The sequence below is a fragment of the Danio aesculapii genome, chromosome 6, assembly GCF_903798145.1.
Source record: "Danio aesculapii chromosome 6, fDanAes4.1, whole genome shotgun sequence".
Classification (NCBI taxonomy): Eukaryota; Metazoa; Chordata; class Actinopteri; order Cypriniformes; family Danionidae; genus Danio; species Danio aesculapii.
This window is the reverse complement of record NC_079440.1, coordinates 42,796,155-42,822,177: the sequence shown is the minus strand read 5'-3', so window position 1 is coordinate 42,822,177 and position 26,023 is coordinate 42,796,155. Positions and strand designations below refer to the sequence as shown.

The following is a 26,023-nucleotide window of genomic DNA, read 5'->3' as shown; positions in this document are numbered from 1 at the left end:
ATGAACTGCGAAAGGGAGAAGATGACTATATTGTGGCTGAATAAGGACGTGAACTCGCCCAGAAAGCGGATGAGAAACAGTGTGGGAAGGGCACAGCCCACTTGCTGGGATGAAGAAAGGCATCATGATGGTGGTGCTGCTGGTTGTGTGAATGACTTTGGCTCTCCTGGCTTGAACACATCTACTGGGTCTGCTGGACTGGGCGACATGGAAAACATCCATCTCAGCACTCCACAGCACCCCAGTTCTTCAAAGAGTACACCCAAACTACGCTTAAAATTGACTGGACGCCATAGATCACTGTTTAATAAAAGTCCTGGTGATGTAAGTACATATACATGTATACCACTAAATTACACTATATATAAATTACACAGTTGGCATAGATATATACACTAGATATCGCATACGGAACCTGAGTATGCGTCAATACCGCCACCACATTTGGACTGTGATCCCAGGACAACCATATTAGTCAATGCCAGGGGCGTAGCAATCGGGGGGGGACCATTTAGAAACAGGTGATTATTAATTATATGAACGTATGATCTCATACAACGGTCTCCCCCCCCCCCCCCCACTTTAAAAATGTCTGATACGCCCCTGGTCAAGGCTAAAGCCAATGTGAAGATGCTGGACTTTAGCGCTGTGTACTGATGTAGTACAAGGTTATTATTGTTAACGAAAACGAACGAAAAAACAAAAACTAAAATGTAAAATAACTGTCGTTAACTGAAATAAAGATAAAAACGAGTTTTTCAAAAAACTAGAACTAACTGAAACTGTGTTGTGTAAACCGAGGGTTTAAATGAGAGGATCTGGTGAAACGTAAGTTTATTTCATAAAAGAAAATCGTAATGGAGTTTAAATAGGTAAATCATGCTTCAGTTGGGTTGCAAAACTTGTAAGACATTTTTCAGATTATAGTGATGTTTGAATTGACTGAAATTTCTATTGCTGACTACATAATGTTGAGTCCTAACATCCACGATTAATATCTGAACTTCCCATCACTGCTGTGTATCTAACAGAATCAGCCTTGCACACATATTGTACTTAAGGCTGCAGTCTTGTGGGCTGTTGTATTTGAATTTGAGGATGGGTAGATGGTAGTGGTAGATGATAGTGTTCATGTGTCCTCTGAATACAGGTTTCAAAAAAAGTATGGCTGAGTTTTTATTATACAATATTTATTCTGTTGATTTTGAATCTTGCACCTAACAAATATCCTCATTTAGAAAAAAAAACTAAAACTAATACTGAAACTAATTAAAACTAAACTAAAACTTAGTCATTTCAAAATATAGAAACTAATAAAAACTAGTAAATATCCCTCTAAATTGAATTAAAATGAACTAAATTTAAAAACAAAAAGTCAAAATGAAATAGAAACTAAAACTAATGAAAAATCCAAAACTTTTATAACCTTGGTGTAGTAACGAGCAAACAAAGAAAACAAAGCATAAAGGCCGAACATTTCATAAATAAGATTTTGGTTTTTACGTTTTTGTATGTAACGAACTTTTGTGCTAAACAAGTAACGTTATTGATGGTCTCTTACAGTCTCTTACTGCTCTGACCATAAGGCAAAGTGGCAGCAACTTGCACTAAATTCTAGGCTTATGCTAGTTTTGTTTAATAAAATCAGCAAAAGATGTAAATATGACAACGAGACACTGCGGTGACATGAATTTGTATTATTGTCAGTTGTGTGCGTACTGTCCACCATAAATTATTAAATATTACAAATGTTATATACCATTTAGAGGTTTATAAGGGATATTCATTCACAAACGAATCGCTTTCTCTGATAGAATTAGAAGTGAGAGAAGGTGTGTTTCAGGACACAGATTAGATCAAATTTAACACGAGGGAGGATAATATCTTTGTTGTAAATGCCCATGCAGTCACTTATCCATTGATGTAGAAAAGTGATGTATAATTATAATTTTTGTAATTTGAAAAAATATTTGCATACTGACCACCGAGAAAACTCCTGATCATAGATATATGTGTATATATCTCTGGCTCTGCATGGCCAGTCCTCCACTGCACCTTGGTCTCACATTCATTTCAAAGGAGCGCTACCCTGTACCAAAATGGCAGCTCTATTGACGCATTTCTTACAATAGACAACAACCGCATAGGCGACATCTAATGTAAATGTCTATGCACATTTGGAATGTGTTATTTTTTTAGATTGTTTATGAGAAGTTTTTTTTTTTGCTTGATCGGGTTTATTTTATTAGATAAAAAAATAAGCTGAAAAGGTAATATTGTAAGGTTTTTAGAATTTTATAAAATGTTTTAATTTTATGAAAAAGAAAATGAATCAGCAGTTTACAGAATAAAAAAAAAGATATTTTACTGAAACACAGCTATATTGTCATGGTGCAAGATGTAATTTAATAGTGTCTGTAATAGTCTATCAAATTGCAGTGTTTGCTCTAGGATTTTTTCCAGCTGTAGCAGCAGGCCATTTGCTCAGATCTACCAACCACCTATGGCGTTATTTTGATCACAAATGTTGTGAACGCAGTATTACAAGTTGAGACTGCATTCATGTAATTCGAGCTTGCGAATCTCTTTACTTGCGCGCCAATTTCCTCTGTTCGTGCACAAAACTTCTTGCGCGCCCTCAAATATACGCTACTCAAGTGCAGATCTTCTTGTGCGTTCTCAAATAAACGCTGCTGAAGTGTGATTTAGTGCGATTATGTAACAAGCATGTGTCCAACGTTTATTAGATTTGCTAGGAATATTTATGAATGTCTCCAATAGACCAACTGTAGGGATTGTTTACAGTTTTAACCCAAAGAATGACCAGTCTGTCAGATGAAGAAGAGCCGTAGTCAGAGATTTAAATAAATAAATAAAATTTACTGAAGATAGTTTGCAGTTTCATCAGCAGAAGCCTGCTTCAACACTCGCAATGAGTTCCTAGACCGCTCTGCTTACAATCACTAATCAATAACAATTATACTCTCACATAACGTCATTAACTGCACAAAAACACAAATAGACTAGGAAAATTTCCATGTGGGTGTGTGCGTACAATTCTGAACAACACACTTAAAGTACAATCTGTTTCTTACCAAAGGCTGAGTGTACTCAGCCATCTTTATCAAAACTGGTATAATCTACATTCATTCAGGAAGTTATATCATTGCTACACAAACTCTATCTTGAATAAAAAGTAAAATCACTTTAAATGATCTTCTTTAAAAAAATAAAAATAATAATGAGAAAGAGAATGATGAGAAAAGGATGAACGTTGATCCATGATGAGACGGATTGGAAGGTAGAAGTCCAAATCCTTCACTACAGAGTGGCATTAATGTTTCCTGAAGTAAAGTGAAACGGCTATAAACTCCAGCAAGATAAAGTCATTGCATGCAGAACCATAGACCTTTATCTATAAATTAATTATAGTTATGGAAACTGTGTTCGTCATAACTAAAAGCTACGTCGTGCTTGCTGGCCTTGCGCATCGCGCTGCCCTGTCTGTCAGTCAGTCAGCCAGCCAGCATGTCACCTTAAAGGGTTAAACAAACAACGCACAGCAGTACTACAGTTACAGAAAAGTTTGCGCTGTTATAATTCACTTGCCTCTTAAAGAGCCCATATTATACATGAAATAGGGTCATATTTAGGTTGTAAGGGTCTCCAACAACAGTCTAATATGCATGCAAGGTCATAAAACACTTTGATGGTCTTATAATCTGCATTTATTTTTACCTAATTATCCCAACGACTCCCATATGAATCGTTCAGCGATTCATTTGTTCCCAACCCCCTCCTCAGCGCGAAGCTAATCTGCGCTGATTGGACCGATGACAGCCTGCTGCGATTGGTCGACAGTGACAGGCTTCAGCACGAGACAGAGTGAAATGCCCAGCTGGTAATCAATTATATAAAAGTAGTCACAGTGCACACGCGCTTCATAGTGTAAGGCTTTTTTCACACACACACACACAACCCTCCTCAGAAGAACTGGGGAGATCGACGCGAGTCTCCTAGCCTCTCCCTCTCCCTCTCCCTCTCTCTCTCTCTCACACACACACACAACGCTCCTCAGAAGAACTAGGGAAAGCGACGCGAGTCTCTCTCTCTCTCTCTCTCTCTCTCTCTCTCTCACACACACACACACACACACACACACACACACACACACACACACACACACACACAACGCTCCTCAGAAAAACTAGGGAAAGCGACGCGAGTCTCTCTCTCTCTCACACACACACACACACACACTCACACACAACGCTCCTCAGAAGAACTAGGGAAAGCGACGCGAGTCTCCTGTCTCCTAGCCCCTAGGCGTCACAAACTCAACCTGTTCTTTTTCTCTCTCTCTCTCTCTACTAAAGAGTAACCGCGTGTACTGTATCAGGTTAACAAGTAACAAAACACAATAAATACATAATTTGCAAGTTAAACGAGGCAACAATTTTAATCGCACTTACTTACACTAGTGAATAAACCTCAACCACTGACTCTTCACAGTTCACAACTCATCTTTGGGTAGAGACTGTCAATATTATCCATCTGAGCACAGCGTGACTTTATTCGACCGGCGGCGTCTGTGTGTGTGTGTCTAGTGCTTTTTCTGTGTTAGTGGGCGGGGCCGCAGGTTTCAAATCTCCCTGGTTTGCACGCGTAACTACTGGCGAGGCTTGTGTTTCGTGGCTGCGTCATCGCGAAACACCTAATGACTCGTTATCATGACGACTCGTTTATAGATGAATCAATAGTTTTAAACACTGTACACTTACAGATTTAAGCCTTAGCTGGATATTTCACTTCACTTAGAGCTGTGTTACACACTACATGGAAGGGCATTTTCAAAAACCCATAATATGGGCTCTTTAATACGTTTTGGTGCGATTATAACCCGATATTTTAAACAAAACAACAACTGAATGTTTTGAATGAGAAGCTGTAATGTAGCCGTGGCGGGATGAATTTTGGTGTTGCGCCCCACCATTGAAGAATGAATGTAGTGGAAACCATGAATTGGATATCTGACAGGATTTGTTTTGATTGTTTTTGTGTGTTTCAGTGCATTAATTTTGTATTTGTGTGTTGCATACAGGACAGTGCTTCAGGACAGAAGTCTTCTGTTCGACCTTCACTTCCATCTGCTGGGAAGAAACGCAGAAGTGCAGAACAAGGGCAAAAAGCCATTTACCTCAAAGCATTGAATGATGCAATGAGAAGTGCAGGCAAAAAGTCATCGGTGTTTGGACCTAAAAGTGTGAATGCAGAGGAGGAAAAGCACTCTGACCTCGACTGCTGCTCGTTCAGTGAGAATGAACCATCTCTGATTGCATCTAAAGATGATGGTCCTCCCCCGCTGGAGTTCATAGACACAGATGATGGGACGGAAATAAAAGACACCAGGGTAATGGAGTTTTCTTTTATTGTTCTTTGAGTTTTTTCATGAATAAATTGTTTTGCTTAGTTCATAACATGTGACAGTAATGACTTAAAGAATTGTAAAAAAAGTTATTTTGAACATAGTTGTAGTAGTTGTAGTCGTAGTTGTCATCATCAAAGGATCCTGAAAAAAATGCCTGTCATTTCTGTAGAATAGAGTTGTTTAAAAAAATGTGTGTGTGTGTATATATATATATATATATATATATATATATATATATATATATATATATATATATATATATATATATATATGTATGTGTATGTATGTATGTGTGTGTATGTGTGTATATATATATATATATATATATATATATATATATATATATATATATATATATATATATATATATATATATATATATTAAGGGTGTAACGATATTCGTATTGAACCGTTCGGTATGAGACTTTCAGTTCGGTACGCATTACAAACCGAACGATTCGATTCAGGCTAATATCTAAAAAGAGAATAAGTACAAAATATAATGTTTTCAGTGCAGCAACCCTCACCATGGCTTCCCAAATGACGTGGCAGACAACATGCTGCCATCCCCGCTGTCAAGTTAAACAGTAGATCACCGCTTTTGAATTCAGAATATCACTTTATTAAAGCATGCACTCACTAGCTATATTGCTGCCTTCTGTGTAAGCCTGCTCGTGCTGGCTCCGCCCCCATTGCCCCAGCAACCCTGGACCCCGACAAAAAACAGCCAGTATCAATAACCTGTTCACATATCACCACACCCGCCCACCTCCAAACACTACTCCAGTCAGGCACGCGCTACTCTAGCTCGCAAAATGGCTAGTAACTTTAATGTAATCCCAGACATCCCAAGTCTCCCGGAAGTTTTGGGAGTCTCCCGCAAATGCCCGCAAACAAATGATAATCTTGAAATCGCGCGTCTCCCCCGGTCCTTAAATACGTCGCACACCCCTCTCCACCGCATCCCTCCAGCTCTTCAGGTACGTTGGGCACAATTCACCCCCGCCGCTTAGGTACATCGCACGCACACGCCTCCACCGCTCTTCACATACGTTGCGTGCACACGCCACCACCGCTCTTCAGATACATCACGCACCATCACCGCCACCAAGAGAGTGGTGGAAAAAAACGCGGACGTCTGCTATGACAGTAAGCTATGTAGCGGTAATATTTGAGCATATCAACTCATTTACACTGACATCACGGAATCAGTAACTGGAACAGCAATTAGACAGGCAATTCCTACAGTTTCGAACAGGGCAAAACAAATCACAGAGGCAATCGGTACATTTATAGCTGTGGATATGAGAGACCTTATTCGGTAGTGGAAATTTCGGGTTTTAAGAAAATGTTAAATGTAAAGGAGCTCCGTTACATTATTCCTTCATAAGCCCATTTCAGTCAGATAATTCCTGCTTTCAGATCCACTAAAATGGTGGTAAAAAAGTGACAGTCAAAATTCTATTAAAAATAGATTAAAACTGAGTCCCATATAAAAACTAAATTGTTCTTTTCTTTTTATTTGTTTAACTACTACAATATTATATTTATTTTTTATAGGAAGTTTTTTGGTTTTGAGTATAAAGAAGGATTTGTTTTATTTGCTGCTAAGCAGAAACCCCGGAAGTATAGCTCTATCACTGTTTAAAGTAAAAGAAAACATTAATACCGGAGGCATTCATAAATATTTCTAGCAAATCTAATAAATGCTGGAGACATACTCATTACATAAACGCACTAAATTGCACCTCAGCAGCGTTTATTTGAGTGCGCACAAGAAGATCTGCACGCTCTTAAAGCGGCTTATATTTGGGCGTGCAAGAAGTTTTGTGCACGAGCAGAAAAAATCGGCACGCAAGCAAAGAGATCCGCATGCTCATAGGCTATTACATAAATGCGATCTCGACTTCTAATACTGCGCTCACGACATTGAAATAACGCCGCAGGTAGTTGGTAGATCTGTGTAAAAAAAGGCCTGCCGCCACAGAACATGCAAACTCCACACAGAAATGCCAACTGACCCAGCCAGCACTCGAACCAGCAACCTTCGTGCTGTTTGGCGACAGTGCTAACCACTGAGCCGCCATGTTGCCCCTGTAATGATATTTACAGCATTAATGATTTCACAGTATTTTTTATTATTGCAGCTTTGGTCAGCATGTGAATTTGTCAAAATATATACAACATAATCCTATATAAAGGATGTATATTCTGCTCTTTTGTAATTATATTTAAAGAAAATGAATATTGACTTTGTCTCTATGCATAGAATGTGATCCTGAACGTCCTGAGTCGCCTGATTGGTCCGATGTTGAGGATTCAGGACAGGTTGAAGTGTTCTCACAGGATGATTCTTTCAAGCCAAAGAGGCAGCAAAAAAACCTTAAAACAGACTGTGGAGTTGTGGACTACACCGACACTCCTCCACTATTGCAATACAATCCTTACACAACTTTAATGCCTGAAACATTCCCTACAGAAGCTCAAGGCTCTGAGCAACCACCTCAGGAAACATCCTCGGACCTTTCATCCACCAAAAACTATTTACGTTCTAGGTCATTTAGGCGGTCCCTCAAATTACACCGTTCATCAGTAGATCTGATCCCTGAGCTTCAAGCCAGCATTTCTGCACCCTCCTCACCAGCTAGCTGGGGTTATTTACCTTATTTGAACCGCAGAACTTCTGAATCAAATGTATACACATCTCCGCAGATGCTTCTCATTGCAGACAGTGTAACCCGCAGGATTTCGGCTGGCTCAGAGCCTCTTTGGCTGCCAGATTTGAGCTACTCCAAAGCGGATTCTGCTGGATTTATTGACACGCACTGTCACCTTGACATGCTCTACGGGAAGTTGGGTTTCAAAGGAAGTTTCCAAAGGTTTCGGAGCATGTATGCAAGTAGTTTCCCAGGGGAGTTTAATGGCTGCATCGCAGACTTCTGCAACCCAAGAATCACAGAGAGAGAAGCCATCTGGGAAGGACTGCTGGGAGAGGAGAAAGTGTGGGGGGCTTTTGGTTGCCACCCGCATTTTGCTAAGGAGTATGACAAAAATTATGAGCAAAGCATCATGGCTGCTATGCGCCACCCTAAAGCTATTGCGTTTGGAGAGATCGGTTTGGATTACTCCTATAAGAACTCCACAGACTCAAGGAAACAGAAAGAGGTAATGCAGACTCAATTATTGTTGTTCTAAAAGGTTTTTAAGGTTTGGTCACACTTGCCAGAAGCCTGTATTGTGAAGCTGGATTAGGGGCCGATCACACCGAATGCGCTTTTTGCGTTGAGATGCGCCTTCTTTGTATGATTTACTAACTGCCATGAGCGTTTTGCATGCTGCTTATGCACCCTGCGTGCCTTGTGTTTTAACCGCCTGCTGTGCTTAACATTTTTGCCATTTGCGCATTGAAAAAAGTAAACTCTGAGGGGAAAAAGCATGTTACGTCAGCCGTATGTTTCATTCTCCAATCAAATTAAAGCAGGTTTTGCGTTTAGGCGACAGCAGTGTTTGTGTTGTCAAGACGACTATGGAGACTTTTGAAGATGGAGGAGAGGCTTGTGGTTGCAGTTTTGAGTTAGCCGGTGCTAAATGACTCCAAATCTTGATTATTACAATATTATTAAATATTAAAATTACACCTTTATCAACAGCAACACTCTCGCACAGTACCCAGCTGATTCAGTTGTTGCCAAGCGACATAAAAAGTGCATCATGCTTCTTTTTTTTTTTCTTGTCAACAAAACAGGCAGTGTTGTGCGTCTTACATTTAAAAACACAAAAGCGTGTTCGGTGTGATGGGCCCCTTAGCTGCCTTTCCAGTTAAGTTTCAGTTTAGTTTACGCCAGTCTTAAGTTTTATGTAACATGAAGGTAGCTTGACTTTAATCACGCTTTGTTGCCATGAAATTATGGAGCAGCAAAGCTGAAACCAAACCTTTCTGAAAACTCAGGCCAGGTGAAGATTTTCCAAAACTCCATGTACAGTTTGTTTGTGTGGACAATACAACTGTCACATTTTTGTCATTCACCCGCAGGACGGTAATCCGCCTCTGTTCTTACATTTGCATTGATTTGTATGCAATTTACTTGTGCAAATACATAATTTCCCCATTTGGTGTGAACCCACACTGTAAAAAAATTCGGAATTTTACATTTTTGTCGAGAGCTGGGAGGATAATTTAAGGATATTTCTGTAATTTAATGTTCGGTGGTTTACGGTAAATTTCTGTAATTTAACAACCATTATTTTAAAATCCGTAATACAGATTTTTTTTACAGTGCAGCATAAGTGTCATTATCTTCACCTGTTGATTCAGTGTGCCCTTAACATGCATCAAAGTCAGCTTTATTGTCAATTCAGCCACATGTACAGGACATGTAGAGAATCAAAATTGCGTTACTCTCAGACCCTAGGTGCCTAACATATAATATTAATATAAAAAGTAGAGTTTTAAGGAAAAGAAAATATAAATTTACAATATATACAATTGTACATAAAATGTAGTCTAAAAATATACATAAAATGTAGTCTATAAATATACATAAGGAATAAAAATTTGTAAACATACAATGACATTAAGGGCATTTAGCAAATGAGTGCAAACCAAAGTTGTGCAGATAAAGAACAGTATCAGTGCGTTTTTGAATTTTCATGTTGACAGATTTTTTTTATAAAAATGCCTGTAGATATGGCCTAAACCCCAGAATTGGTGCAAACTAAACTGAAACATAACTGGTTATCCAGCTAATCTGGCTTCATGGTACAGGTTTGGTTTGATTAAAATGAACTCTGGTGTGATTGCGCTGTTAGTGTGGTTCATTTGAAATAGTGCAAACCCTACTTATGAACATTGATGTGGACCAAATAAACAGACAGAGACCCATGTAAAGTGTGTCTTGATCTGTTTTGTAGATGTAAGATTTCCATCAGAATCGTGTCTCCTTACTGCAGCTCTTCATTTTCACAAAAACAGTTTTTCAGTTGTTTTGTTTCTTTAAAACGGCAGTGGCAAAGTCAAACAAGCAAACAGGACTAAACAAACCAAGATAACCAAACTACAACTATAAAAACACCAGAAGTTTACAAATGAGATAAGCATAATTTCTGTCTTTTTGCATTTAAAGGTGTTTCAACGGCAGTTGCAGTTGGGGGTCGCTCTCAGGAAACCTCTAGTCATACATTGCCGTGATGCTGATGACGATGTGCTGACAATTATGAAGAAGTGTGTTCCCCGAGATTACAAAATACACAGGTCAGTTCTTATTAAACACACACAGGCTAACTGCTAGTTTTATAGATGTTTATCAGTCACATGTAACAAACTAGTGGTTCATATTTCACTGTAAAATCTAAATAATGTGTTATATTGAATATGAAAATTAATTTTAATAATTAATTTTATATTTATTTATTATGTATATTCTTATATATATTTTTTATTATATACTGATATAATTCTAATAACTCCATTTCTAGCGTGAGCAACTATAGTTCATAAAACATTTCTTCTTACTTTTTTCAGTAAAATATTCAGGATGTCAGGCTTTGTGATTATAAACATTTTTCTCTGTAGTTTATCTGCATGTTATATATCTCAGCAGGACTACTTCTATACAACAGAAGGATGTGGTTGATAAACAATTAAAACCACAACAAACTGCGAAACTAAATGCACTACTGACAGATAGCTTAAGTTTAACAATTTTATTAATCCCACCAGGGACAATTAAATTAGGGCAGTAGCATTTCATGATACAACAAACACATGAAGAGACAAATCACTTATAAACAGTATTAAAAAACACTATCTTTCTGAGGCACATGCTTGAAGTGAGCGCACAGAATAAAACCATTCACCCAGCATTTAATATCTGAATTCAGTTCACTTGCTACACTTGATCAGTCATTCTTTTGTGTCAAAATGTCCATCTAAGCCATATTCACATCTACATGCTCATGTCTATAATGAAAGTAAAAAGTTGGGAGAAATTATCATTACATTGGACCTGTGCAGCATACATGTGCAGTTGTTACTTTAAAAACCAATGACATACACTTAACATCAGAGTTTGCGATTTACTAACCTGTGCCCAAATGTGTGTTAGACACTGCTTCACCAACAGCTACTCAGTGATTGAGCCGTTCCTAAAAGAGTTCACTAACCTGTGTGTGGGTTTCACTGGACTGGTGACGTACCATCGCGCGACAGAGGCTCGAGATGCTGTGAGGAAAATCCCCCTCAATAGAATCCTTCTGGAGACAGATGCTCCATATTTCCCACCCAGACAGGTATCATTGCGTTTTACTTGTTCCTAGGGTTTTATTGGCTGCAATATCTTGTATATTGGCCATGATTTGTCTCATCTAAAGCATGTGATTTGCAACCATTTTTGTTTTAATTTAGCTCTAAATTTGTATACAAACTTCATTACAATAATTTTATAGTAGTACAAAATCTGTAAATAGTGCATTATCAGGATCTAGAGATGGAGCACCAATATAGCAACAGACATACAGTTCTGGCCTCTGAAAACAAGAGATTATGTATTAACTAATTATGTATTAACAGATATTGACCTTCGTTCATTGCTTATTTTCACAATTTCACATAATACTATAAAAGATTACTATTTAATTAAAGTACAGTATGTATAACGGGAAGTCGTTTTCTTTAGAAAAGTTAAGATGGCAATAATTTCCTTTATATAGGTTATTGCCATGTATGAAATACCAGCGCAGCTGCTTTAAACACTATCTACTGGATGATTGCCAATTACCATTTTTATTAAGCCTGTCTGATGTTTCTGTTTAGCACAATTTTTTAGTTTTGTTCAAATTTAGAATCATTACAGGTAGTTTAGCATTGGGATGCACAGATTTTTTTTGGATCTGATCCCGATATCAAAATTCTAAGTATTGACTGATATAGATCCAATCAGGATACGGTGGTGTTTTTTTGAAACATAATACTGTCTTTATAGTTCTGGCAATTAAACTCAAATAATATATCATCTTTTGCAAAAACAACAGATCTATAAGCCTACTGTATATGACAGACGACGCAATCTAACTAAAAACATGATGCTTGGGCTACATTATTTAAGCATTCGTAATGACAATGATATGATCTGCTGTGGTCCGGCTAATGTTTCCATTTTTAATATTAGGATTCTTCTTTGTAATAGGCTTCCACTATTGACCATCATCGCTGGTAAAATAACCATCCTTTTAGCAAAGACTGATATTTTCCTGCAGGTTTGACGCAGACTAAACGAAACTGTCTGAGGCCAGTTTTAGTTTAAAAATGTAGCAAATGTATGACAGGTTTGTGATACAGCAGTTACAGTGGAGCATTAATTAAATCTTTATTTTCACATTGATATGTGAAATGGCTATAGAATTGCTTCAGAACATTTGGGATATAGTAGGCATACATGAAAACTTTCTAGTGCCTTATTATAGGCTACCTTCATGATTTTTGTTGACATAAATTACACAGAATATAACCCACACGCTGGCCAATACCCAATGCAGCAAAAATATGTGGTATCAAATTGAAATCTGATCCAAGTATCGGATCGGTGCATCCCTAGTTTAACGTGTGATAAGCATAGAAATATCACGTTATACACTCTTTAATTTGATCTTGTTACTAGCTTTAAAAAATGGCAAAACAGTATCAAAATTGCTAAAAAAAAATCTACTATCAAAATGCTGCATGACGGAGGGTTTTGTTGGTTTTGGTTCTTATTTCATGGTCATAAATTTGCCAACTCGTTCCTCATGCATGTATATGAATTACCACACCTAATTCTCTCTCTCTCTCTCTCTCTCTCTCTGTAGGTGCCCAAGTCTATATGCAGGTTTGCTCATCCTGGTATGGGAATCCACACACTGCATGAGATCAGTCTGCTGAAGGGAGAGCTCCTGCCCACTGTACTGCAAACTATCCGACAAAACACTACACATATATATGGACTGTGAATGAAAACCCCAAGTTACTATAGTAAGTAGCAATATCAGTCTGCTAATGCAGTCAGCTAATTCTTGTATGTATCCTCTTTGACCCTTTCCTTGTGTTTGCTTAACAAAAATATTTACATTTATAATTCAATGTACTATTTAAATTCTATCCGCATTTCCGCTTATGTTTCTAATTTTTTTTGTAGGTAATTTCACATCTGTTGAGAACAATTTATTTTCAAGATCTCTTCAAACAGTTTTGTTTTAAAATAGTTCTCAGATTTCTTTTGTTAAATGTCTGCATGCATGCTTACAAGCTGTGTATGCTTGTGTGACAGAAGTGACATAAAATGGCTGCTTGTGTCTTCCTTTATATTGGAAACAAAGTTGTTTTTCTCTGCATCATCACATGAAAGGTTGTGTAAAACTAAAATGTAAAGCACAATGTGAAAAACCGTGACAATTAGCTTTTACCAAGGTGTTGCTTTTATATTAATGTAACTTTTGTTTAATAAATGGTCTTGTATACGCAACATGAAGTCATTTTTTTTCTTTAAACATGTGACATTAAACCAAATGCTGCCGAGTAAAGAGAATTTTTATAATTCTTTATTTTGTTAAAATGTGTTAAATTACATCATTTTTAAATTGTGAATATTGTTAATTGTTTATAAGGAGTTGAACATTGTAGAACTCTTGTCAGAACTCTGAAACACACACACACACACACACACACACACACACCGGTTTCACAATAGTAAGTGACTTAAAACAAGCAATGATTTCTTGAGGAAATAATTTTTTCCAGAATGCATTTGTAATTCTTTCTTTTTTTTTTTGCTAAATAAAATGTATTAATTTTTTTTTGTAGCATTTTAAATAAGCTATTAAAATCTTGGAGAAAAAGTGCTGAGAAAGAGATTTTAATCTCACCAAAAATGCCAGCCAGTATTTATTATTTCAATTTTTATATATTCACTTTGGATTCTACTTGTAACAGTATGGATTCCAATGCAACTAAATGTAAAGCATTTATTTTCAACATACTTTTGTTGATTTGATGCTTGAAACCCCTTTTTCTCTCAGATCCATGTAACACATCTCTGGTGTTTGGATTCGTCCTTTGATTTTTGGATAGTTGTTTGGATATATTTTTAAAACAAGACTTTATCTCACCGAAAGGAGAGTCTCTAAGAAGATTCCCCCCAAAAATTCTGAAGCACAGGACCATATTTCTCATTTTCGGCTTTGCTTAGAGACATGGACAGTTCAAACAGCAGCTCGTGTCTTCCTTTATATTGGAAATAAAGTTGTTTTTCTCTGTATCATCACATGAAAATTTGTGTAAAGGCACAGTGTGAAAAACCGCACAAAGTGAAAAACCGTGACAATTAGCTTTTACCAAGTTGTTGCTTTTATATAAATGTAACTTATGTTATAATAAATAGTCTTGTATACACCACATGAAGTGGTCAATGCACTTTTATTATTATTTTTTATTATTTAACACATGACCTTGAAACAAATGCTACAGAATAAAGAACATAGAAATCAGAGAGAGAATGTTATCATCCTTTATTTTGTTAAACCCATAAATTACATCATTTTTAAATTGTGAATATTGTCAGTTGTTTATGAGGAACTTTGTAGGACTCTTCTCAGAACTCTGAAAAACACACACACACACACCAGTATCACATTAGTAAGTGACAAAACGAGCAATATATCCTTGAGGAAATTTTCTGCAAATGTTTTTCCAGAATGCATTTATAATCTGGATCTTTTTTTTTTTTTTAATTGTAAAATAAAATTCATTTAAATTAAATAAATAATTTTGTAACATTTTTAATAAACTATTAAAATATGGACGAAATAATGCTGAGAAAGAGATTTTAATGCCACCAAATATGCCAGGCAATATTTATTATATATATATATTTTTTCTGTGTAGAGTTTGCATTTTCTTCCCGTGTTCGCTTGGGTTTCCTCCGGGTGCTCCGGTTTACCCCACAAGTCCAAAGACATGTGCTGTAGGTGAATTGGATTGGCTAAATTGTTCGTAGTCTATGTGTGTGAATGAGTGTGTATGGATGTTTCCGAGCGATGGGTTGCAGCTGGAAGGGTATCCGCTGCGTAAAACATGCTGGATAAGTTGGTGGTTTATTCCGCTGTGGCAACCCCAGATTGGTGAAGGGACTAAGCCGAGAAGAAAATGAATAAATGAATTTATATATTTTATTGGGATTCTACCTGTAAACTGTATGGATTCCAATGTATGGGGGGAAACTAAATAGAAAACTTTTTTTTTAAACATACTTTTGTTGATTTGATGCTTAACCTTTTTTTGTCTTGGATTCTTTATAGCATTTGTCCTTTGATTTTAGTTGTATTTATTTGGATAAAACAAAACATAATCTCACCGAAAGGAGAGTCTCTAAGAAGATTCTCCAGAAGATTCTGAAGCACAGGACCATATTTCTCATATTCAGCTTCGCTCAGAGACATGGACAGTTCAAATGGAGCGCTCATCTAAACAGACAGTGACAACCAATTATGACCGGCTCAATAAAATCGTATATAAATATTCACTTGTATTGTTTTTTTTTTTTACCATGAACCGATCGTCCTCTTTGATCACTGGGATCTCTGATTCAGCAGCTTCTCTTCTGCCCACTCTTGGTGGCCTTCGACCCTGAAGATGGAAAGTATCTGATATCAAACTTCACAAAACATATTTATGACACATGCAGGAGACAAACAATTACCTGCGGTTTCTGAGTCGGACTGAGGAAGCTGGTGCCGCCGCTCACAGACTCCAAACACAAGGACAGAGAAACACACAAGAGCAGAAACATGCTGCTGGCACGGCTCCTCAGAGGCATCCTGGGAAATCTGGTATCGTTCTGTTATTACAAACCAAAACACCTTAGTCTTAATTCTTTGCTACATACAGAGTGCACACAAATAGTTCCCAAGTCAATCCCACCTCCTAAAATGAAGAGCTGCTTCAGTAGGTCTGCACACCAACATCTGCCTCACTTTTATAATAGCCTTAGGTTAACAATTAGCATTAAAGTCTACAACTGTGACTAAAAACAAACAGACCTAAATGTGTGTGACCAAAAAGGGTGATATTAAAATGATGATAAGAAATTAAGTCACTGATGTGGCTGTGATGTCAGTAGCTTTTTTGGTTACCAGACCACTGAGGTATTACCACGGCAGGTTTATTTGAATGATTTGGTAATTCCTTAGTAACACAAACACATTTTTGGTACAAGCGCACTTTTAAGTGGACTCACCTTTGTTCGTAGTTGGCATAATGTTCCTCCAATAATGGACTGACTCATGACTGGCATACTGTTTGTGCCAATAAAAACTCTAATTATATCGTTTTAATTGTAAAACTAATTGTATCGTTCTGAATACATTAGTGTGGAAGTCTGTTCCCGCCACTGAATATAAAAATAAACAAATGTAAAAAATCTAAAATTATAAAGTTAATATAAAGCTCAGAATTCTGAGTTATAAAGTTGCAAATCCGAGTTTTAAAGTCTGAATTCTAAGTTATAAAGTCGCAATTCAGAGTTGGAAAGTTGCAATTCTGAGTTTTAAATTTGCAATTCTGAGTTTTAAAGTCACAATTCCGATTTTTAAAGTCAGAATTGCGAGTTATAAAGGAGTTTCCTGTTATGTCGACTGACTTAAATGGAGTGTTAAATACTTTAGGTTCTCTCTGTGATCTGAAATGAATTTTGACTTAAACTCGGAGTTGTGACTTTTTAACTCGGAATTCTGACTTTAGAATTGTGACTTTATAACTCAGAAATGAGACTTTATAACTCAGAAATGCGACTTTATAACTCAGAATTTTGACTTTATAACTCGGAATTCTGACTTTATAACTCGGAATCCTGACTTTATAACTCAGAATTCTGACTTTTATAACTCGGAATTGTGACTTCGTAACTCAGAATTCTGACTTTGTAACTCGGAATTGCGACTTCGGAATTCTGACTTTTTAACTCAGAATTCTGACTTTATAATTCGAAATTGGGACTTTATAACTCAGAATTCTGACTTTGTAACTCGGAATTGCGACTTCGGAATTCTGACTTTTTAACTCAGAATTCTGACTTTATAATTCGAAATTGGGACTTTATAACTCAGAATTCTGACTTTATAATTCGAAATTGGGACTTTATAACTCAGAATTCTGACTTTGTAACTCGGAATTGCGACTTCGGAATTCTGACTTTTTAACTCAGAATTCTGACTTTATAATTCGAAATTGGGACTTTATAACTTAGAATTCTGACTTTATAATTCGGAATTGCAACTTTTTAACTCAGAATTTTGACTTTATAACTCGGAATTGCGACTTTATAATTTAGAATTCTGACTTTATAATTCAAAATTCTGACTTTTAATTTTTTTTTTCAATTTATAGAAATTAAATTTATTAAATAAGGCCATACAAGAAAAATGGTTTATAAGATGATTATAATGGGAGTTGCATTGTGTATATAAAACGGTGAGTTTTTTACATGCTAAACAAGTGTTTCGTTCGTTCCATTTAAAATATTATTGTAGTGAGGCCTCCGGGACAGCAGATGGCAGACCACATTTCTCTCCTGCATTGTTCTGAGATTCTGTTTTGCTCACTCTATGTCAATGTTTTAGCCTGTGTTACACTACTGTTAAAATGGATAAAAGGAAGCAACCATACAGTGTTACAGCGTCTTCTGTGAGTATTTTATCTTAATGCTAAAGTACTCATTTAAACACAGAACTTAAGAGGAGTATTTGAGCTATGTTTAGGTTTTATAGTTAGCTTAGCACGACAGCTGACAGGATTACGTTTGGTGGCAGCTTTCGAATCAATTAAACATCTCATCTAACGGTTACATTTGATTTACATTTCAGCTGGTTGATTTGAAAGCGGAATTATATCGGAAGCAAGAGCAATTTAAGCACGACAGACTTGGCCAAGATGCAGGAGGAGGTGCACAGAAGTCCAAGACAAAGATAAAAGTATGACATGAGCACTTCGTGGCATCTAGATGTGATTATTGGTGGTAAAGTTGGTTTTATATTCACGCATTCGTTCAGTGACAACTCGTGACAAGGTCCCCTATGTTGTTTACCATACTACATTAAATATTTGGTCAGAAGTAGCAAGCATGACTTCAAAACAACATTAAGACTGTTTAATTGAGTGTAAGCAATGATGTACTTTGATAGTCTTTGGCTGCTAAGATGATTTCCCTATTTAGAATTTGCAACGAATACTTTTCTGAAAATATAATATTAGGGAGAATGTCCAAATATGTGAATATAAACCCAACTTTACCTCAATTTATTGGAACATTTTATAAACAAATACTTATTATTGTGTGCTTACAGAAGCCTAATATCTGGAGTAAACAGAATGAAGGAGTCAATGCTCGAGCACAGAAGGACGTTCAGCAAACGACTGAAGAAGAAAACACACTAGATAAATCTAGGTCAATCTACTTTCAGCTATTTTTTTTTCTTTTTTTTTTTGTTCTGTTTCTGTTGCTTCTTCACCATTTAATTTTCATTTACTTTGAAAGTGTTATGAAGTGTTAATACAAAAAATGCTTTTGTAAGTGTTAATACAAAAGCATTTAAATGCAAATATTGTTTATTAATACTTTTATTGTTTTATACAGTTGAAGTCAGAACTATTAAAAACTGCAAAATTAAAAACTGCTTTTATTCTAACCGAAATAAAACAAATAAGACTTTCTCCGGAAGAAAAAAAATATTATCATGTGAGAATTTCCTTGCTCTGTTAAACATAATTCGGGAAATATTTAAAAAAGAAAGAAAAATTCAAAGGAGGGCTAATAATTCTGACTTCAACTGTATACTGTACTAGTAACCAAATAAAATACCAACCAAAGAACACCCACCCTATCCCGATAGAGCAATACAACTATATACACATGCAAAAATAAATAAATAATTATAGTAATAAAATAATGAAATTAAAAAGGGAAAATTTGTAAAATACTTCAAGACAATGACAGTACAACTCCTATACATTCCAATGAAAGTGAAAAATTTATTAAAATAAGTCAAAACAAACACAATGCACGTAATAACACAGTCAAATATTGTTAAACACATACACAGTATGATCACATTGTTTGGTGTTACTCAAGGAAGAAGTCCCAAATTTTGTAAAACATGTGCAGCATATATTGGTTCAAAAAGAAAACAAGTTTTGATAGTGGATCCAAATTCTTATAATATGATATAATGTTAATCGGAATCCACACATACTATTAATTTTAGTGCTGACGTGTTGTAATGAGTCTATAATGTGCTATAAAAATCATATAATATTACAATAATATAGTGGACAAATATTAATTAAATATTTGTAATTAAAATATAATTTGATGTTTAAAAAAAAAAAATATATATATATATATATATATATAATATTTTATATATATATAAAATTATTATTAAATTTTTTTCAATCAAATCAAATTATATTTAAAAAAATATATATATTCATGATTCAGTACTCTAAATTACCTTCATTGTGCAATTTGCGCTATCATATTAATGCTCTTCTGATGCGTGTCTGTGTTCTGCAGGCAGAAACTGGAGGAAAAGGCACGTCTTTATGAACAAATGACGAAAGGAGATTTCCCAGGTACAATGCTGGCTTGACTCCCCAAATTCATGTTTCACTTTAACCACTTTCCAAAGGATTTTGTGTATTTTCTAGCATACAAAATGAACATATCTAATTATACAATTTCTTTTTGTCTTCAGATGAGGAGACAGAAAGTCTTTTTCTGGTGGACTTCACCCAGAAGATCATCAACCAGAGGAATGAGCCACAGACATGCACTGCAGACCGAGATGGAGAGGACTCTGATGTGAAAGTGCCCGTTCCACCTCCACAGAACACAAATGAGGAATGGTATGATATGTTACAGTATGGTGTCTTATGAGATTTCAAATACATTTTGGGCTCAGCTGTGGATTTTCTTGCTCTCTCTCAATTGCAGGGTGGACTATGTTGATGCGTTGGGACGTTCTCGAAGATGTCTAAGGAAAGACCTACCAGATTTTCAGAAAATGGATGAAGATCTTCACAATAAGAGGTGCTTTTTGTCTTTTTTGCTTTTAAAATTTTTATTATCTATTTTTTTGCATATGTAACTCGGCATCATGCTTAATTTACATTATTGTGTGGTACAGGGTGACTGGTGCTGACAAACATCTGTTGTCTGAAGACATGAGGAGAGAAATGCAGAGAGAAGAGTGGGAGAGAGAGGAGGAGGAGCAGATGAAGAGGCCTGTCGGACCCATTCACTATGAAAATATTAGAGACCAAGGTGAAGAAACACTGAAAACCCCTGTCGTATATTGAAAATATTTCAGAGCTTGAATTAAATCTGCACAGTGTCTGATGTGGATGTTTCTGTGTCTGTTTCAGAGGCCAGAGAGCTGGGTGTTGGGTATTTTGCTTTTGCTCATGATGAAGACCAACGCAGAAAACAGAGAGAAACGTTAGACATGCTGAGAGACCAGGTCAGAACAACAGAACTGAAGTGTCAAATGTTGGGTGTTGCCCTACTTGGATGCCAATTTAGGGCATTAAAAGTGTGACAAGATAGACAGCAATATATTATTTGGCCAAAATGTTGGCATTTTCTTGTTTATTATGCAGAGAAAGTGCTCTCAGAGTGTATTGTGACTAGAGATGCACTGCTTTGAAAATTCTGGCTGATCCTGAAAAGCCAGTAAGGATATTATATTATTGCCCATCTTTACGGTGGCGCAGTGGGTAGCACGATCGCCTCGCAGCAAAAAGGTTGCTGGGTCAGTTGGCATTTCTGTGTGGAGTTGCATGTTCTCCTCGTCTTCGCGTGGGTTCCCTCGGGTGCTCCGGTTTCCCCCACAAGTCCAAAGACATGCGCTATAGGTGAATTGAATACGCTAAATTGCGCTAAAGTGTATCGGTGTTTCCCACCGTTGGATTGCAGCTGGAAGGGCATCCGTTGCGTAAAGCATATGCTGGATAGCAAGTTGGCGGTTCATTCCGCTGTGGCAACCACTGATCAATAAAGGGACTAAGCCGAAAATGAATGAATGAATGAATTATTGCCCATAATATGGCCAGTTTGAATTTTTTTAAGAATGTTTAGTCATTCATTCATTTTTTTTCGCCGTAGTTCCTTATTTATCAAGGGTCGCAACAGAGGAATATTCCGGCATATGTTTTATGCCCTTTCAGCCGCAACCCAGTACTGGGAAACACTCTCAAATTCACACACACACACACTCGTACACTACGGCCAATTTTGTTTACCCAATTCACCTACTATATAAGCCTATAAACATATGCAAACACAGGGAGAACATGCAAACTCCACACAGAAATGCCAACTGGTGCAGTCGGGACTCGAACCAGTGACCTTTTGTGAGGCGACAGTGCTAACCACTGAGCCACTGTGCCGCCCTTTAGAATCTTTAGTCTATATAAAAGTTAAAAACTATTGTTTTAATTCCTACAAGTATTAAGAGAGTCGTAACATTATAATTGATGAGATTAAAGAATTTTTTTTTACCTTTGGTAAATTTTTATTATTTTTAAAGATTCTCTTTCAGCGAGCACTTAATATTTAGTATGCAATAAGCATCCAGTGTCAAGCTGATGTTTATCTAATCTGACCTAAAGTTATAAATAAATATAAGTTACTGGTTGACTGACAATTATGTTGTGAATATGTTGTGCATTACATTAAGTGTATGTATGTGTGTGTATATATGATGTTCATATGATATTTATATGATATTTACAGTTGAAGTCAGAATTATTAGCCCCCCCTGTTTATTTTTTTTCCCCAATTTCTGTTTAACGGAGAGAAGATTTTTTTCAACACATTTCTAAACATAATAGTTTTAATAACTCATTTCTAATAACTGATTTTTTTTATCTTTGCCATGATGACAGTAAATAATATTTGACTAGATATTTTTCAAGACACTTCTATACAGCTTAAAGTACATTTAAAGGCTTAACTAGGTTAATTAGGTTAACTAGGTAGATTAGGGTAATTAGGCAAGTTATTGTATAATGATGGTTTGTTCTCTTGACTATTGAAAAAATATAGCTTAAAGGGGCTAATAATTTTGACCTGATGTTTTTTTTTTTTTTATTAAAAACTGCTTTTATTCTAGCCGAAATAAAACAAATAAGACTTTCTCCAGAAGAAAAAATATTATCAGACATACTTTGAAAATTTCCTTGCTCTGTTAAACATAATTTGGGAAATATTTAAAAAAGAAAAAAGAAATCAAAGGGGGGCTCATAATTCTGACTTTAGCTGCATATAAAACATTTAATACAAAATTATTATTTTTTAATGATTTGATACAATTTTTTCAATCATTTTATTAAGTAATAAAATTAATATTTGTGCTTTTCATTTCCTGCACATGTTGACCATAAAGAAGTGAGCTCACTAAATAATTAAAAAGGGATTCTGTTGGCTGTAGTGTAAATGAATGTTTTTGCCATTTTCTTCTCTCTGCAGACCACTGAGCAGCGCAGCAAACGTGAGCAGCTAAAAGAGAAGCGGAAAGCTCTGCTCGAGGCCCGACTTGCTAAAGTGAGGATGAGAAGGATGAAGAATGGCAAGATGGAGTTAGGGGATGAACAAGTTGGTGCGTTGCTGAATAACAGTCATTTCATTTATTTGTTTCATTTATTTACTATTATGAAAAAGCATTAATAGAGATAAACAATTATTGCATCATATACCGCCCCCTTTCCAGTTGTACACATTTGTTACTCTGCAAAGCTCAGTTCCACGTGAACATTACTAAAAGTTACATTACAAATGGGATGCGCATCATTCATTGATGTACGTTCGAATCATTCATGTTTTTAAACGCGCATAAGAGCTCATGCTGCTGCACGAGCAGAGTACACACATCTAACGCCATCTTAATGTGAGCGCTTTAATGGTCAAATACATGCACATTTGTGTCAGAGCACAGTGTTTAGTGATTATTCATATTAACCCTCATTTATGTAATAAACAAACAAGTTGAGAATCAAAAGACATGTGAAAGTGAAACCATATCAGAGCCGCAAAATTCTTAAAGTGACAGCGTGCAATATTCCTCCTGCCGCCTGTTTTTATTATTAATCAAACAACAAAAGGACAAAATCACTCGCTGCTCTTGCCTGAAAGACTTTTGTAGCTGAAGTTGTTTTCTTACAGTGAAGATGCTTAACGCACAGTTTTTCATATTTTTATTCTATTCTATTTATTTCCCTTTCCTTATTTACAGGGAGGAAAATAACTGCATGTATATAGTTGAAGTCAGAATTATTAGCCCTCCTGAATTATGAGCGACCCTTTCCCCCCAATTTCTGTTTAATGGAAAGATTTATTTTCAACCCATTTTTAAACATAACAGATTTAATAACTCATTTCTAATAACTAATTTATTTTATCTTTACTATGATGACAGTATATTTTACTACATATTTTTCAAGATACTAGTATTCAGCTTAAATTGACATTAGTGTAATTAGGCAAGTCATTGTATGACAGAAGTTTCTTCTGCAGACAATCAAAAATATATATTGCTTAACAGGGCTAGTGATAATGAGCTATTAAAATGGGTTTAAAAATATTTAAACCTGCTTTTATTCTAGCTGAAATAAAACAAATAAGCCTTTCTCCAGAAGAAAAAATATTATAGGAAATACTGTAAAAAATTCCTCTGTTAAACATCATTTTTTTAAATATCTATCTATCTATCTATCTATCTATCTATCTATCTATCTATCTATCTATCTATCTATCTATCTATCTATCTATCTATCTATCTATCTATCTATCTATCTATCTATCTACTGTATCTATCCATCTATCCATCTATCCATCTATCCATCTATCCATCCACCTATCCATCTATCCATCTATCTATCTATCTCTATATATATAATATATATATATATATATATATATATATATATATATATATATATATATATATATGTATATATATATATATATATATATATATATATATATATATATATATATATTACAATTATGACCAAAATAATTGTGATTATGATTATTCCCATAATCGAGCAGCCCTAATTATTAGCCCTCCTGTGAAAATTATTATTATTATTTTTTTAAACATTTCCCAAATTATGTTTAACCAAGCAAGAAAATTTTCACAGCATTTCCTGTAATTTATTTCTTCTTCTGGAAAAAGTCTTGTTTGTTTTATTTTGGCTAGAATAAAATCTTTTTTTCTAAGATCAATATTATTAGCCCCTTTAATCAATATTTTTGATTGTCTACAGAACACACCATCGTTATACAATGACTTGCCTAATTAACCTAGTTACACCTTTAAATGTCACTTTAAGCTGAATACTAGTATTTTGAAAAATATCTAGTATAATTAGTTGTGTACAGTATTGTGTACTGTCATCATGTCAAAGATAAAAGAAATCCGCTATTAGAATTGAGTTATTAAAAATATAATGTTTAGAAATGAGTTATTATTAAAAAAATATTTCGGTTAAACAGAAACTGGGGGAAAAATATACAGGGGGCTAATAAATCAGGCGAGCCAATAATTCTGACTTCAAAGTTTATTTCATTGTTTAATATGTTCTCTTGTAGCTCCTGCAGCTGATGGTGCTGAGAATGATGAAGATGACAAAGATGAAGGTTTGGTTGGACCTCTTGCTCCTGCAAAAGTGCAGAAAGTGGAGGTGGAGATTCAGGAGAGAAAAGACACCAAACCTGGCGTTCCTCATGTACGAGAGTGGGACAGAGGCAAAGGTACACATTAATGCACACCATATTCCTTCCTTTCCCCCTCATTTATTTCACTTTTTTTTTTACATTTGCTTTGGTAAATAAGCACAACTTAAATAATAGAAATCTCCTTTCCCAGAGTTTTCCTGGGGTCAGTGGACCAGTCGGCGTCGAGAGGAGCGAGACTCAGAGTTTGCTCCTCCCTCCGCTTATTTTGCAGAGGACAGGAGGGCTAATACCAGCAGAGGAGGGCAGAGCAAAGGAAAACATGCCTTCAAGTGGCCTGAATCCCAAAGCGCAGCAGAAGGACACACAGAGAACACATCTAACCCTATATATGCTTCTGAGATGCCCACATATAAACAGCCTTCTCAAACACAGACTGCTCAAACACAGAGTCTGGACGACCTGCTGTCGTACTACAAACACTCCACATGAACAAGTGCAAGCCAGAAAATCATGTGGTAACTAAAGAAACTGCTTCAAATTGGATGCGTTATTTTCAAAAAGGACGGTTTAACTGTATAAACATGTAACCTAAATGCGAAAATAGAATAAAAGTTGATCTTGATTTTTGGTTTGATTATTTTTTTTTTATCAATATCTGTCAGTTGTCCCCCAGTCAACACTTTTTAAACTATTATTTAAGAAATTGGTATTCTTGAAAAAAAAAAAACAGTAGTCATGTTTCTTTAGTTACTTGATTAATAACCACAGCTAGTGTTCTCAGCATTCCTGTTCTAATGACTGATGTGTTCTGTTAGTCACTGTATTTTTCTTA

The 26,023-nt window shown here is 35.8% G+C and overlaps 3 protein-coding genes across 3 annotated transcripts; 2 read left to right on the top strand and 1 right to left on the bottom strand.

The window, feature by feature from the left end:
* tatdn2 (TatD DNase domain containing 2) lies at positions 1-13,496 on the top strand. The gene is given in 7 exon segments (XM_056460252.1): positions 1-324; positions 5,102-5,410; positions 7,698-7,707; positions 7,710-8,593; positions 10,552-10,679; positions 11,533-11,716; positions 13,271-13,496. Coding segments are annotated over 7 exon segments (1,980 nt in total). The 3' UTR covers positions 13,412-13,496.
* A 1,454-nt stretch (positions 13,497-14,950) lies between these two features.
* Positions 14,951-16,425, bottom strand: ghrl (ghrelin/obestatin prepropeptide). Its single transcript, XM_056460277.1, has 5 exons — positions 16,377-16,425; positions 16,156-16,293; positions 16,002-16,082; positions 15,811-15,919; positions 14,951-15,056 (listed from the first exon to the last, which is right to left on the bottom strand). Exons 2-5 carry the CDS (start codon positions 16,270-16,272, stop codon positions 15,049-15,051), a joined length of 315 nt encoding a protein of 104 aa, XP_056316252.1. The 5' UTR covers positions 16,273-16,293; positions 16,377-16,425; the 3' UTR covers positions 14,951-15,048.
* Positions 16,426-18,036: 1,611 nt separating this feature from the next.
* ccdc174 (coiled-coil domain containing 174) lies at positions 18,037-25,813 on the top strand. The gene is made up of 11 exons (XM_056460260.1): positions 18,037-18,137; positions 18,317-18,424; positions 18,797-18,897; positions 20,026-20,084; positions 20,207-20,357; positions 20,446-20,541; positions 20,639-20,775; positions 20,877-20,971; positions 22,981-23,110; positions 25,105-25,266; positions 25,382-25,813. Exons 1-11 carry the CDS (start codon positions 18,096-18,098, stop codon positions 25,678-25,680), a joined length of 1,380 nt encoding a protein of 459 aa, XP_056316235.1. The 5' UTR covers positions 18,037-18,095; the 3' UTR covers positions 25,681-25,813.
* The last annotated feature ends 210 nt before the right edge of the window (positions 25,814-26,023 follow it).

Coding starts and splice junctions, on each gene's coding strand:
- ghrl (XM_056460277.1), bottom strand. CDS start 16,272: ATGCCTCTGAGGAGCCGTGCCAGCAGCATGTTTCTGCTCTTGTGTGTT. Junction 16,083..16,155: donor GTCCGACTCAGAAACCGCAG/GTAATTGTTTGT, acceptor TTCCATCTTCAG/GGTCGAAGGCCACCAAGAGT. Junction 15,920..16,001: donor AAGAGGACGATCGGTTCATG/GTAAAAAAAAAA, acceptor CTGTCTGTTTAG/ATGAGCGCTCCATTTGAACT.
- ccdc174 (XM_056460260.1), top strand. CDS start 18,096: ATGGATAAAAGGAAGCAACCATACAGTGTTACAGCGTCTTCT. Junction 18,898..20,025: donor AACACACTAGATAAATCTAG/GTCAATCTACTT, acceptor TGTGTTCTGCAG/GCAGAAACTGGAGGAAAAGG. Junction 20,542..20,638: donor GAAGATCTTCACAATAAGAG/GTGCTTTTTGTC, acceptor TGTGTGGTACAG/GGTGACTGGTGCTGACAAAC.